Source organism: Cynocephalus volans, chromosome 17 (assembly GCF_027409185.1).
Source record: "Cynocephalus volans isolate mCynVol1 chromosome 17, mCynVol1.pri, whole genome shotgun sequence".
Lineage (NCBI taxonomy): Eukaryota > Metazoa > Chordata > Mammalia > Dermoptera > Cynocephalidae > Cynocephalus > Cynocephalus volans.
The window spans coordinates 2,045,474-2,060,355 of record NC_084476.1 but is presented as its reverse complement, the minus strand read 5'-3'; the positions used below and the strand labels follow the sequence as shown (position 1 = coordinate 2,060,355).

The window sequence follows — 14,882 nt, the reverse complement described above, 5'->3', positions numbered from 1 at the left end:
CCTCACTGGTGGCTGTTCCACCCCGTCTGATGGAAGCTCTCTGCCATGATCCGGCTCACCTTCCCCAGGTTCACATGAGTGGAGAGGGGGCCAGGGGCCAACTGCTGTCTCACATGGTTCCCCGGGCTCAGGGATGTCATGGGGGCACTACCGGTGGGCAACCCACCACCCTGGTGCTGGACAGGCTCAGTGTCCAATCCCAGTTCTGCCCGTGTGAGCCTCAGGGCCTGTCCCCTGCATGCCTGACCCCAGCGCTCACTGGCTGGGCGCTCTGCCTGCTGCCAGGCCCGGATGGAGTTTGGAGGACACTCTCACCTGCAGAAGCTGACTTGCCTGGGCCGCTCTCCAGTCCATCCTCAGGATCCCCGGCAGACAGGGCAGCATCTCTGCCCGGGGGTGGGTGTGACCTGCAGGTGAGAAGAGCACACTGGAGAGACAGCTCCAGCCGCACCTGCGGGACCGGTGCCTCGTGCCTGGCCCCAGCCTTGGGCCTTACCTGGGTCTGGGTGTCACAACCTTCACAGAGGTTGTCGTTGGTTCTGGGTCCCCACAAATCTGCAGCTGCTCCAGCTTCACAGCCACATCTGGCCTGGCCTGGGTTGAGTGTTTTCCCAGCAGCCGCTGTGAAGACAGGGAGGTGGCGTGCGGTAGGGAGGACGAGCCAGGTGGCCCGCAGTCCACGAGGCAGCATGTTTGTGTCCCCCCCTCCAGTTGACAATGCTTTCCACTGAACCTCCTGAAAAGACAGGAGGCCCGCCCCCGTCCCCGCGGCAAAGGAGCAGCATCCCCTTCAGGACGGCCACAGGCGTGGCGAGGCAAGGACAGGGCAGGCCTGCTAGAGCCTCGGAGGGATGGGCCCGGCTGACCTCCAGCTGGCGTTTGAAGAGCAGCCCATCCAGGGTCATCTGCGTCTCCCAGACCTCCCGCTCTGCCTGCTGCCGTAGGAAGGCCAGCACCTGCTCCTGCTTCCGATGGTCCAGCTGCAGAGAGAGCCCAGGCCTCAGGGTTTGCAGCACGCCGCTCCCGCAGACAGCAGACCCCTTCCTCAGAGGGCCACCCCACGGACCGGCGCCTGACTTGCTCTCCCTGCCTGGGGCTTCTCCATCCTGCCCCCTGGAAGGCCAGGTGCCCTGGTCAGCTAACTGTCCCCCAACTTCATGCTCACCCCCTCACTGGAGCCACCCTGTTTCCAAATTCTACAGTCCTGCACATTGGAGCCACTTCCGCTCAGCCTCAGGACAAAGGCTGCTCCCAGCTCATCCTGAACAGAAGAGGCCTAAAAAGGACATGGTTGTCACGGCCTGACATCACAGGGGTGGGACATACCTTCAGGGACTCCGGGAAGCTCAAGGACTTCTGCTGGATGTCAGCAAGGTGCCCAGTACTCGGGTCTTCAAGATGCGGCCTGCCAGGCTCCTGCTGACCTGCGGACCCACAGAGAAGGGGCTGCTGAGTAGCTGGGGGCCCTGTTGGGTCTCTCTTTGCTGCAGCCTGAATGCTCAGTGGCAGGGCAATACAGCCTCTCGACCTGCAAGGAAACAGGCACAGCAGCTGGGCATGCATCGATTACATCAAGAATATCCCCTTCCCCACATGTCCAGAGGAAGCGCCACGAAGGGACAGACACCTGCAGCCCAGCCTCAGACCCCCAAGTCTCGCTCTGCCTGGCCCTCGGCCATAGCTCCTTCTGGAACCTCAGTTTGCAGAGGCCACAGGGCCCAGGGACATGGGCTTTGCCACCCAACAGACCTGGGTGCCAGTCTTGGCTCCATCATGCATTTGCTGGGTGACCTCAAACAAATTCCTCATCAATCACAGCCTCTGTGGGGACACAGAGGTCCTACTTCCTGGTGTGAGGATTCCAGGAGATGATGCAATAAATACTGAGCAGGTGGCAGCTGCTGCTATTGCTAACAGTGACGATGATGGTGACTGAGGGTGTGTGTTAACACAGACAGAGACGGCACAGTCCAGGCGTGCTCCATGCAGTATCTGGGATCGTTCCAGAGTATGAGTATGAAAACCCCAGCTCCCCCTTGAACGATGACGTCCCCAAGGGCAGCAGAGGGGGCTTCTCTCTCTTTCTGGTGGTCCTCCAGGGATTGTGCTCTGACTCTGCCCGCCACTGGCGCGCCCAGCCCTGTGAAGGCTGCCACCAGGAGGAACTGCCCGGCAGGAGGGGCGGGCAGTGTGCTCTTTCCTGGCCTTGTCCTGCGCCTTCTCCTGGGCCTGGGCCCACTGAGAGCTGGCAGAGGAGGCCCACAGAGGATGGTCGCTCACCCAGGCTCAGGCCCCTGGTCTGTGGGTGGCGGGGCCCTCCTGAGGAGCTCTTCAGCCGTCGCTGTTGAGCGTGCAGAGGGACACCAGACAGAACCCCTGCCGCGAGTGCCAGAGGCCAGCACCTTCCCGGACAGACTGTGCTTCCTTCCCAGGACCGCGTGGCTCAGCTGCTCACAGAGCACCTGAAGAGCTTGAACAGCAGCTAAGCCAGTTCCTGGGCATTTCCACGTGGGCAGCAGGAGAAACTCTGAAGCACCAGGCCCAGGTGAGAAGCAGGGTGGCAGCCACCTAACACGCACTGAGCCCCTGGGTGACCCTGGCACCCCAATCTAACTGGCCATGATGGGAAGAGAAGACGCTCGGAAGCCTTTCGGTTCAAGTGTCTGTTCTGAGCTGAAATTCTCAGGGGAGGGAGGAAAATCTTCCGTTGCTTTTGTTCTGTGGCCTTTGAGAGAGGCTGACGCTAGACAAGGTGCCTCGGTCCTGCACCGAGCCCCCCATGCTCCAGTCCTGAGGCCCCTGCAGATCTCCCCACCATGTGGCCTGAGGAGGGGGAGATCCGGTCATTTCCGGCCACATCTGCACCCCAACAGGCCACCAGAAAGACATGGGCCACATGTCCCTGAGCTCTGAGCTGTGAGCCATCCCCGAGGCAGGCACGGCCCTGGCTGGCCAAGCAGCTAGCAGCCCCAGTGAGCAAAGGATGACATGGGCCTTGCTCCCCAACCCCTCTGGTGACACCCTAAAGTGCCTGGTAGCTGTGAGGATCCAGTGAATGGTTTAATGAGTGCTCACCATGTGGCAGCTGGTGTCACTTGGGACAGTAATCACGATGATGACTAACTGTGGTCTCAGCTATAGTGCTTAGGTCCTGGGAGCCACAGCCTCAAACCAGAAGGAATCTGACAGGACACCGGCCGGGGTGGGAGCACTGCATCCAGGGGCTGGAGCTTTGCTGTCCACGTGGTGGCCGCAGCCACCCCTGCTGCACACACTTAAACTCACAGGAAAGGAAGTGAGAGCAAAACTCTACTCTTAGTCACACTGGCCACTTTTGCTGGCTTGACAGCCACATGTGGCTGGCAGCTATCATACTGGATAGTACAGAACATGGAACATTTCCCTCACCACAGAAGGTTTTATTCAACAGTGTGGTCGACGTGTAAGTCTAGAAAGTTCCACTGGACGGCTCTGACCTAGGTACTTGAGTTTAGAAAGTTCCACTGGATAGCTCTGTTCAAGATGTTTGAGTCTCAAAAGTTCCACTGGACAGCCCTGGCCTAGGCATTCAAGTCTAGAAAGTTCCAAGGACAGTGCTGCCTCTGGTGGTAAAAGCTGGAGCTGATGGACTCCTGCTGCCTGTCCCCCTGTGCCTGCCGGCACCTTCCACCCAGAGGATGGTGAATCAGGTTGAGGTGTAAACACCGAGGGCCACCTGACCCTCACCTCACTCCCTTGGAAGATCCTGGCCTAGAGGAGCTGCCTCACTGCCGTGGGGAACTGCCTGTACCCTCACACGGCGGCCGCCGCCACTCAGCCAGCCCTCGGAAAGGACGGTGTGCAACCCCAGCGAGGGCTGCGCTCCCTGGAGGAGGTCTGTGCTGTGGTCGGGATGGCTGTGCCCTCCAAAACTCGTGTTGAAGTCTCACTGCCACTAAACAGTGTTAAGAGGTGGGGCCTTTAAGGGGTGATCAGGCCACGAGGGCTCCATGCTCATGAGTGGATTAATGCTGCCATCGCAGGAGTGAGTTCGTCATAAAAGGGGAGTTTGGCCCCCTTCATCTCTCTCTCTCTCACCTTCCGCCACGTGAAGACGCAGCAGGAAGGCCGTCGCCAGATGCCAGCACCTTGCTCTTGGACTTCCAGGCTCCAGACTGTGAGCCAGTACATTTCCATTCAGTATAAATCACCTGTCTCAGGTATTCTGTCACAACAGCAAAGGTGGACTAACACCTGCTAGGGAACCCTTGGGGCCTTTCCTGGTCGTGGACTCCCCAATACAGGTGCCATCTGCCCCGCTCCGGGGTGAGTCTCCTCCAGACCCTGACGGCTATGGGTCCCACCCGCTGGTGTCGCTTGCTCCTCCTCTTCCTGCCACACTCCCAATAACGCAGGTGCCACCAGGGCAGGGCTCTGGCTCCAGTCAGTGCCAAGCACACAGTGATGCTCAGCGAGAGTGCGTGCAGAACACACACACAGGCTGCTGGGGCTCCGCACACCCTGCGGACTGGGAGGGTCAGCAGCCCTGGCCTGGGGCCTCCAGCAGCCCCCACCCCAGGCTGGGAGAGTGTCCCAGAGGGAGAGGCAAGGAGGTGGGAGAGACAGACCGTGGGGTGGGGGAGCTACAGATTCTTTCTCCCTCAGAGGACCCCAGGTGTGAGTCCAACAGCCCCTTCTGCGCACACGCGCGCACACACACACACACACAGCCCCTTCTACACACGCACACACGCACACACACACACACAGAGCCCCTTCTACCAGTCACAGAGAGGAGCCGCGGGCACATGCCAGGTGAGGCCCCTAGCTGGGAAGGGCACCGTCCACTGGGTGAGTGCTGCTGGGCACCTCACCAGAAAGCCTCTTCTGGGAGGGCCTGACCTATGGGGCGGTTGGCTTTGAAGCCAGATCTGTAGGAAAACAGATCCCAGGACTGAAACGCTCCCTCCCCTCTCCCGAGGCCCTGGACCTGGAGGGCAAAGCCTGGGTCTCTGCCAACCAGTCCACCCCAGGCTTTCAAAGGCCACTGTGAGGATGTGCAGGTGGTGTCTGTGGCTGCTCAGGGCTGGGGGCCCATGTTCCCTCTGAATGCCCAGCCCGCCTGCCCGTCCCTCCCACAGCCAAACAGAAGCATGTGTGACCCCCACACTCAAAACTTGCTCTAAAGAAATCAACAGACTAATAACCATAAAACAGTGAATGGGGGTCCCCTGCCTTATGAGTCAGCCCCCCGTTCCCGCCGAGCTGCCCTCCCCGAGCCACATGGGCAGGAGGGTTCCTGTGGCCTGGCCTATATGCCACTGCCAGGACGAAGCCCCTGGCAGGGTGGGCATCCCCAGGGCCTCCGTGGCTCCTGGACACACATGCACCCCTGCCAGGCACCAGCTCTTCCACACTGAGCAAGCCCCACCTCTGTAACCCAGGAGCAAAAACACATAAGTAGCTGAAGAAAAGGCAGAGTCCCGGGCTGTGGGACATTGTCAGGAGGCATCGTGTGAGGTGACCTGAGCCACACAGGGTGGCAGCGGGAGCACAGCCATTCTCGAAATAAGCCTATTGGCCCTTCTCCGGTCACATGCACATCACACAGGCGTGACGAGGGCACAGAGCACGCTGCAGGGTCCTGAAAGCCTCCAAAAAACTTTAATACTGGCGTGTGGATGCACTCCACGTAGAAAAGCAGTTCTCTACCCGCAAGACCAAGCTTGAGCGCTAGGCTGTGGAGGGGGTCCCCAGCGGACCTCCCTGGCCACCCGACCAGCCAGCCCAGGGCCTGGCCGTGGGCACGCCCTTACCGCAGCTCTGGGTGGTCCAGGGGGTAAACAAGCCTGCCCCGCTGGCCGGCGGCACCTTCTCCAGCCGCAGGGAGCCGAAGGCAGGGTCCGGTATGGCTGGCAACCCTTGTGAGCTGGAGACACACAAGCACAGGTATGAGCAGAGTCGGCACGTGGGTGCAGCAGGAGGCAGGGAGACGGTGGTGGGGGCAGACAGCACACTCGCTCAGTGGGACTCTGGGCTCCCATGGCATGAAGCAGCTCTCAGTCCCACAAACGGTGTGTCCAGGGCTGGACCCAAGGCCCAAAGTCCTAGCAGGAGGCCAGCCTGTGGCCTGCAGAGCCAGGAGGGTAGCAGCCAACAGGTGGTGCCTGCAGACACGCGGCCCCTGCAGCGTCCCCCAGCTTGGCCAGGAGGCCCCTGGCCAGCCAGCCCACATCCCTGAGGCAGCGGTCCTAAGCCTGGCCCCTGGGGGGCCCTGCAGCAGCCCAGCAGGAGCACAAGGGGCAGCGTCCACATCATGTCAGGCTCTGAGGCTGGGATCAGGGTCCCCCTTGCCAGCATGGTCACCTCGTCACCTCTGCCACCTACTAAGGGCACTGCCCACCAAGCCTGTGGCAAAACGGACCATGCATCAGCTGCAGCCCACCTCACAGCCACCTGCCTGTGGCTGGCACTGCCACCCCTGCCACTCCATTCTGCATAGGGGACCCAAGACAGCAGGGGTGACCCATCTGGAAAGTACTTGGGCTATGCCCAGGGGACAGGCCCAGTTGGACTTGGAGCCATGCCCTCCCCAGGCTGGCCTGCTCCTTCTGCTGACAGAGCTAGAGACCGGCGTGGCATCAGGCCTTTCCCAGGTGGCGGTGGCCCAGGCGGGTGCATGGGCAGTGAGCACAGCCACCACGCTCCATGTTCTCATCAGCGTCCCTTCTGTCCTGGCACACTGTGACCCGGGATCTGCTTGAGCGGCTACAGGCGCCACCCACACCTGTAGCCGTGGACACTAGGCGGGGAATTGGCCTCTTGCAGCCCCCGAGGGTGCCACAGGGTCCACAGGTGACAGCCATGCACCTGCTTTGGGCAAGCGCTGTGAGGGGCTGGGGTGTGGGAGTGGCCCATGTCCCCCAGCTCACAGTACCACAGGAGAGATGGGTGTATGTTGAGGCCAGGCGGGGACTGCACAGCACCGTGGGGCACAGACAGGGAAAGAATGTTACAGAAAGAAGGACGGCCCTGGGGCTGAGACATAGATGCTGAGGAGGTGGCATCCTGGGGCCCAAGCCCAGAGGACAATCAGTCGGAAACCCCAGTGTCCTTCACCTGCTGTTGAGTGCTGTGGTTTCTGTGTGGGAGGAGACAGTCCCACCCTGACTCAGGAACCACCGTGAGAGGTGGCGGGGGCCAGGCCCTGGCTGTGTGCACTTGAGAGCACTGCCTGACACAGCCACAGCCAAAGAAGGAAGCGCTGACTTTTGTCCTGGGACCCAAAGCAGCGAGTGAGGTGACCAGAGGCCCAGGCTAGCCAGCGGACACGTGGCACTAAAGCCCCAGCCCTGTTAAGCGGGCAGTGGCAACTGCCCTTTTAAAGGCTGGGTCGCCTTTCCTGACCGCCCCGGCATGGATGCACCAAGGCCCAGCACGCTCTGAGCCGTCCCTAATCCCCCCTATCCAGGAGCCCTGGTCCCTCTGGGCATGGCTCATGAACACGATTTCCACCTCTTCCTGTCTCTCCAGCCTTGGCAGGGCTCTAGGGAGAGGGCAGACCCAGTGCCCAGGGCCCGTTCCAGGTGGGAATGCCATGGTAGGAATGTCCCTCTGCCCCTCTGCTGGTCTATGGCTTTGTGCCAGGAACACCAAAATCCCACACTATCTGGGCCTGGGCCGTGGGGACAGATCTAGCTTGTCCACCTGAGAGCCTGGGGCCCTGAACTTACCCTCTCCAAACATTCTCACCCCCTCACTGCTGCCCCCTTCTCAATAGCTGGGGGGGTATCAGAGAAGGAGACGTCCAGCCCAGTGCTCCCCCCGCCCTCCGCCCCCGTCACAGTAATTCGGTTCCACCAGCTGGACTGAGCCTGGGCGAGATAGGACACAACCTCACAGGACCTGATGTAAATGCCAGACCCACCATCCCTCGAGGTCAAGGGGTGCTTCAGGAGAGGAGGGTTGGGGGTTGGTCCCGAGGGGAATGGGCAGGGGGGCATAAGGTTTCTTGGGCAAAGAGGATTGTGACTTTGCTCAGGTCAACAGCTTCCAGGCAGAGAACTGGGACTTGAACCTGAGCCCCCTCCCTGAGGCAGCCGCACGTGGAGGGGTACACCGGGAAAAACCTCAGAATTACAGCGACCCCCATCCCCCATTTGCATCCTGAGCATGGAAGCTGCCCCGGTGAGGTCTCAACCCAAGTCCTCATTCTCATGTCAGTAAACACGTGCCGTCACTGTCACACCCTCCGTGTGGGCGAGTCCCATGGGAGAGCCAGCTGCAAGGCCCACTAACCCGGCTGCCAGGCCGAGGGCAGCCCTGGGCCCTGAGCAGATGTCTCAGGTGCCCCTGCTGGACTGTGGTGGGCACCAGCACTGGGCCAGGTGAGCCCTCTGCGACGACCACTGGCTTGCCTTCTTCCAGAAACCCCCCACCCTTGGCTGTGTCTTTCTGGTCACAGCACTGAGTTTTCAAGCCTGGGTTCCTGGGCTGCCTGGAGACGGGCTCTCGGGCCAGGTTGGCGTCTGCTGCCAGTGTGCTTCAGTGAGAGGGGTCAGGTGGTCTGAGAACCTCTGGCGGCATGCACTGTGCAGGGAGCCACAGGAAGGACTGGGTGACACTGGGGACAAGAAGGCACTGCTGGTCCCCAAGGGGGCCCTGGATGAGGATCAATCCTGCCCCAGCAAGCATCTCACTCAGTTTCAACCTGCAGAGCCCCTCAGTGGACAGAAACTTCCAGGGACCCCGCTGCAGCCTGGGGACTGGGTGGGGGCCACAGGGAAGGGGTGGGGACAAGAAGGTGCTCCTCCTAAGATGGGGAGGATAGTCAGAGCCACGGGGGGCCTGTGGGCTCAGAGTAGGTGCAGTGTCCCCAGGGAAGGGACTTCAAATGCTCCTGTGTGATGTGGCCCCCAGATAAGCCACAGCCAATGCCAAGGACCAAAGCCAGAGGAAGATGCGGGTGGACCTGAGAACTTAAGGGACGTGGGGCCTGGATGGGCAGAGGATGCCTAAACCTGTGTCCCTGACACAGTCTGTTTGCCAAAAACCAACAAGAGCCGTGACAGCAGCACCTCCCGAGGGCTCGGAGCCAGTGCAAAGGAGCATTTAAGGGGGAGTACATCCCCGGGCTCCTCATCCCTCAGCAGGGGGCTTGGATCAAAGACTCACTGCACACGGCCCAGCCACAGAGGTGTCCAAGGGCCACTGAGTGTCATGGGCTTCCCCAACCAGCATCAGAACCATCGTGACCTGGGTTGGGTTCAGGGAGTTGGATCACTCCCCTGCTCAGCCTGGTGGCACCCAGACTCCTGGGCTTGGCCCCTGGACCAATGCAAGGGGGACATACTGGGGGGGGGGTGACAGGCAGCTTCTGATGGCTTGTGACACAGTCAAGGCCCTGACACAGCCAGGGCTTGAGAGGGGGCTCCGGGCTTACCCGCCTGCGAAGGGGCCGCGGGCCCGGAAGGGAGCCGCACTTCTCTGCGGCCTCTTCTCCAGCTCCGAACATCCCTCCTCCACGAAACCTTTGGGGAAAAGACACTGTGACTTCCTTCCCCTGGGTGGACAGTGAGGAAGGGGGACCCCAGACACCCACAGCTGGAGTGCCTGAGCGGCTCAGATCTCAGCCCAGCAGGGCACACGGCACCTCGTCCACCTCTGCCCCTCTGTGGGAGGCGGCGGCCACAGGGGCCACGGGAGCAGCTTCACCTCCCCCCAGCCAGAGGACAAGACAGTGACAGCAGCTGCTGCACAGGAGGGCTGGCCATGTAACAACCTGCAGTTCCCCCGGACAAAACCTCGCTCTTGTCCTCTGATTCTGTTTCCAGAGATGAAACCCAGAGGCAGAGAGAAAACGGGGTCCTTGCTGCTCCCGGCCCACAGGCCCCTCAGCACCCAGTGGGGCTGGTGGCCATTGGCCGGCTGGGCCCCTACCTTGGGGCTTGCCTTCGTGGTGGGCCCACAGGCTCTTACTCCGCTGCCACTCCCAGCCAGGGCTGTCCAAGAAGTAGGTGGGGGACAGGAGGGGCTGGGCCTGCATGCCCTCCCAGTCCTGGGGCGCCCCTCTGCCCCCGCCGGGCACCAAGGCTCCAGAGCAGTTTGGGGCGGTGAGTGCGGGGGCAGCAGGCACGCTGCAGGGGCCCAAAGGTGGCAGGTCCGAGGCCCAGTCCCCAACGGCATCCAGTGCCTCGGGCCTGTGCAGCTTGTCGGTCAGGATGTCGATCCGCTGCTTGAGGACACTGGCCATGGTCTCCAGCGCCTGCAGCCGCGCCTGCTTGTGCTCCAAGTGCAGGGGCATGGATGCTTCGGGGTGCTCAGTGTCCTGGGGGTCCAGGCAGACGCACAGCCCGTGGGGCAGGTAGTGGGTGGTCAGGTCCTGGAGCTTCAGGGGCCCCAGGGGGCAAGTGGCAGACGGCAGCGATGGGGCAGCATCGCAGCCGCCCTGGGGACCTCCCATCTCCAGGGCCTTTGCGCGGCTCCAGGCTCTGTTCAGACACAGGCAGAAGCTGCAGAGAGAGACGCAGGGACAGGCTTAGGCCGGGCTCAGCCACAGCTGACAGGGTGTGGGAAACACGCGTGTACAACGACCAGCATCTGGCAGCATCTGTGACAGACCTGATGTCTGCTCACAGGGGAGCAGGGAGATGGCCACGGCACCCAAACAACAGAGCACACGCAGCTGTGAAAAAGACCGAGTGTGGCGAGGACATGGGGAATCGGGATCCCGTGCACGGCCGGTGGGAATGTGGGGTGCTGCAGCTGGTGGGTCCTCAAATGTCAAACACAGGACTCCCATTCGGTCCAGCAACTCCGCTTCGGGGCACACATCCAGAAGAACTGACAGCAGGGACATGGACAGACAATCACACACCGTGTTCACAGCAGCCAAAGGGGAAAACAGCCCAAATGTCTACAGAAGGATGATGGATTAACACAGGGCGGCCCGTGCACACAAGGGATGTCACGCAGCCTAAAGGAGGAAGGCAGCTCTGACACGTGCCGCCGCCGGGTGAGCCTCGAGGACACTGTGCTGCAGGAAGTGAGTGGGTGCAACAGGACAAATGCCGCAGCGGTCCACTGACGTGAGGTCCCTTGGGGAGTCAAATCCACAGGGGCAGACGCAGAAGGGTGGGTGCCGGGGGCTGGGGGAGGGGAGAGGGAGTTTGTGTGTTTCATGGGGACAGCGGTTCAGTTTGGGAAGGTGAGAAAGTGCTGGAGACGGAGTGCAGTGATGGCTGCCCCATAACAAGAATGTACTTCACGCCACTGAGCTGTGCACCTAAGAACGGCTAAGGTGATAAACACTAGATTGTGTATTTACGACAACTTTTTTAAGTGGAAAATAAAGGACGAGGACACAATGAAGTGACAGCAGGGACCCATAGCCTCCAGGACAAAGAGGACAAACCTCACCAGTGTCGCAGGGAGCCAGCCTGCCAGTCAGGGAGGGGCTGCCCCTGGGGGTGTGGGTCTGGTGCCACCGCACGGATGGCTCAGGCTGCGAGTGCCCGCTCAGGTGCATGCATGGCTCCTGTGTCCTCGTCTAACTGGAACCTGACGTCAGCTTTAAATGTCTACAAATGCAGACTCCTGGGCTGCTCTGCAGACCTGGCATGTCAGGGTGTGGTCCAGGAACAGGCACTCCACCTCTTGGTGCACAATTCACAGTAGCCAAGAGGAGGAAACAGCCCAAGGGTCCATCAGCGCGTGATGGATAAACAGTGTGGTCCATCCACACAACAGAATGTTATTCAACCGCAAAAGCAGTGAAGTTCTGACACACGCCACCCCACAGGTGAACCCTGAAAACATCATGTTCAGCGAGAGAAGCCAGACCCATCGACGTGAAATGCCAGGAACAGGCAACCCACAGAGGCAGGGAGTAGGTCGGCAGCTTCCAGGAGCTGGGCGAGGGCTGGGGTGCTGCTTAATGCATGTGAGTTTCCTTTTGGGGTGATAGATGTTTCAGAACTGGACGGAGGTGCTGGCTGAACGACATTGTGAACACACAAAGCGTCGTGGAATCATGCACTTTTAAATGGCTCATTAAGTCTGATGTGAACACAAGTGCGGAGGGGCCGCCCTCTCTGCAGCGTGGGCTGGTGCTGCAGGCGGTGGGGGGAGCCTGGCCTTAACCCCACCCAGTAAGCGTGTCTGTACCCTCACACCCACCTGCCCCGGGCCTCCTGGTCCCCCAGCATCACGCCGGAGGTCACCTTGCTCCACTGCAGCACCGGCGACTCCAGGCTCCCAGGGGCTTCCAGACCCTGAAACAGAGGAGGAAGCAGTCAGAGCCCCCCAGGCCAGGATGCAGCATGACCCCATCTCTCGGCCTTCCCCAGGGGGCTCAGTCCAGATTCTTCAGACCCTCGCAGAAAATTGGAGGTCCTGCTTCAGGGGCTGTGGCAGAGGCAGGGGATCCCTCTGGAGCTGGGCAGAGGGATGCCCGTCGTATCCAGGGAGGCGGGCATTTAGGGGCTCCCCTCAAGCAAGGCCAAAGGGAAATCAAGCTCTGCTTGAACCCCCCATCCCACCCTCACTCCCAGCACGTACCCCAGACTGTGTGGAACTGGGGACGAAGGTGACGATGCTGGGGCTGGTCTGTGAGACCACAGGGACGGCTTTGCCGAGGACGGCCTCCCTCTGCTGCCTGTACACTTCCTGCAGCCTCTGGTTTCTCAGCTCCAGAGTCCGCAGGGCCGAGGCCTTCTCCTCCGGGGCCCGCCACTGCCGGGCCAGCGCCTTCTGGCGCACGAACTCCCGCACGGACTCAGAGCTGTGCTGGTGGCCGAGGGGCCCCCGGGGCTTCGGGGAGGGTGGCGGTGACAGTGGTATGTCCTTCTCCTTCCTGGGCGGGTTCTGAGGGACACTCCGGGTGGGCCTCGGCCAGCAATGCTTAGCTCCCAAGGGAGCGGGGACGTCGCCTCTGCCACTGCCCGGGGCGCTGGCCCTCTGCACAAAGGAGGTGCTCCAAGGACGCTGGGCAGGGGTGTGTCTTTCCAGAGGGCTGCATGGCCTAGGGGCAGGGGCCTCCCGGTCTTCATAAGGCACCCAAGCCTGCCCGGCCGAGGCACTCCAGGGCCGCTGGGAGAAAGAGCCCAACCTCTCAGGGGGGCTGTCAGGTTTCTGGAAAGAGGGGCCCTGTCTTCGGGCCACCCAGGCCCTCTGCGGACAGGCTTGCCACTTGACGGAGGGGCTCCAGGGCCGCCGGGTGGGGGAGCTCCCAGCCCTCTCTAAAGGGTAGCACTTTCCTTCTGCTGAGGCCCAAGGACTCTTCGCCAAGGAGCCCTGCGCATCCGGGGCACTCGGAAGACCCTGCTGCCTCCCTTGTACCAGGTCCCATGGACACAGCTTGGGCTGCTGCAGCTTCCGTCCCCTCCTGTGGCCCTGGGCCAACTCCAGCCCGGCCTGGATTTGCTGGTGGAGGTCTCGCAGGATGGCCATCGCAGCCCGGATTGTCTCTGGCGGATTACAGGAAGTCCGGCTGGGTGTGTCGTCAGACACCTGCTGGCCACTGCGGGCAGAGGTGGGACTGGGCGACCGGTCGTGGACAGGCAAGCGCTGGGCGGCTGCAACTCTCTTGCCGTCTCCTGCAAAGACAGGCCCCAGGGAGGAGTCAGGAGCCGCGGGCAGGCGGGAGGGAGCAGCCCTCAGGCCCAGCCCTGCCCCGTCCCTTCCACACTCCTCATCCACATGCAGGAGCCCTGAGGGCAGGTGTCTGGGTGTCTCGAGGCTGTGCCTGGCACAGGGCACAGGGCCACCCGCTCTGGGCAGAGTGGCCACTGAGCCCAAATGCAGGCAGTGGGGCGAGCACTGCAGAGCCGCTGCCAGCCCTATCCTGCAGCCCTTCCCTCAGGCGGCGCCGATGCCCACCCTGCCCCAGAGCTGATGAGGGAGCCCCACAGACAGAAATCCTCTTCTTGGGCTTTTAAAAATAATTATTCCCCAAAGTTCCCTTCCTGATGGCAGATTTTTTTTTTCTTTTGGTAGCTGGCTGGTAAAGAGATCTGAACCCCTGGACCTTGGGGTTATCAACACTGCACTCTCACCAAGTGAGCCAACCAGCCACCCCGATGGCAGATCTGGAGGGCTTCTGGCAGGCTGCTGAGATAGGTACCCGATATCTCCTTCTTCCCAGGCCGCCTGGAGACAGGGCACCTCCTCCTCCATGCCCACCCCCTAGATGCCACAGCAAAGCAGGACGGAGCCCACGGCAGAGGCACAAGGTACCTAATTCTGCGGCGGGGGCTGGGTCTCCTGAGGGTGCCTTGCTCTGGAGCCTGGGGAGGGCGGGAGGGGGCCCGAGCAGCAACCTCACCAGAGCTTGTCCTTTTCTCCAGGTGTGAACCCCAACCAACTCAGAATCTTAAACAGAGAAAACACACACACACCACCGGGGCACACATGAACCTCCAAACACTGTCCCAAGGAGATCACTTCACACACTCCTGGAGGGGATTGCGGGAAATCCCTCATGGCCAGGCCCTTGTGGGGCAGAGCCAGACCAGCAGCCACGAGCCAGCACCGGGCAAGGTTGAGTCCCAGAGCGACTGCAATGAAGTGACTTGACTACTCTGACCCTCAGTATTCTCTTCAGTAAATCAAGGGTGATCTGCTCCCAACAGCTTTGTCTGGAAGGACTCAACACAGGTCCAGGCACGTAGCGCATGCTCAGTAAGCACTGGCCAGAGACCAGAGCAGTAAGAATGATGACGGCCCGCTGCCCAGGGACAGCCCCTCCTGCACACGCAGCACAGCTCGGGGCTCACCGCAGCGGCAGTGAGGGAGGTGAGGTTGTCGCGGATCACGTGCACTGAGCCAGAGGAAATTAATCTGTTTTTAAGCTGGTGAGTCAAAAGCCACAGGGTGGGGGTCAATGGAGACCCTAGGCTGGCAGG

The 14,882-nt window shown here is 61.4% G+C and overlaps 1 protein-coding gene across 1 annotated transcript in view; it reads right to left on the bottom strand.

Moving 5' to 3' along the window:
- Positions 1-14,882, bottom strand: part of CCDC187 (coiled-coil domain containing 187) — a 44,007-nt gene that overhangs the window by 18,482 nt on the left and 10,643 nt on the right. The window contains exons 5-19 of the mRNA XM_063082564.1: positions 14,215-14,349; positions 12,538-13,766; positions 12,157-12,251; positions 9,919-10,490; positions 9,422-9,509; positions 8,278-8,521; positions 7,740-7,853; positions 6,767-7,047; positions 5,796-5,908; positions 4,078-4,204; positions 2,115-2,245; positions 1,327-1,424; positions 867-980; positions 517-621; positions 316-427 (exon numbers count right to left, since the gene is read on the bottom strand). Coding sequence (XP_062938634.1) covers positions 316-427; positions 517-621; positions 867-980; positions 1,327-1,424; positions 2,115-2,245; positions 4,078-4,204; positions 5,796-5,908; positions 6,767-7,047; positions 7,740-7,853; positions 8,278-8,521; positions 9,422-9,509; positions 9,919-10,490; positions 12,157-12,251; positions 12,538-13,766; positions 14,215-14,349 — 3,558 coding nt within the window. The remainder of the gene's footprint in view (positions 1-315; positions 428-516; positions 622-866; positions 981-1,326; positions 1,425-2,114; positions 2,246-4,077; positions 4,205-5,795; positions 5,909-6,766; positions 7,048-7,739; positions 7,854-8,277; positions 8,522-9,421; positions 9,510-9,918; positions 10,491-12,156; positions 12,252-12,537; positions 13,767-14,214; positions 14,350-14,882) is intronic.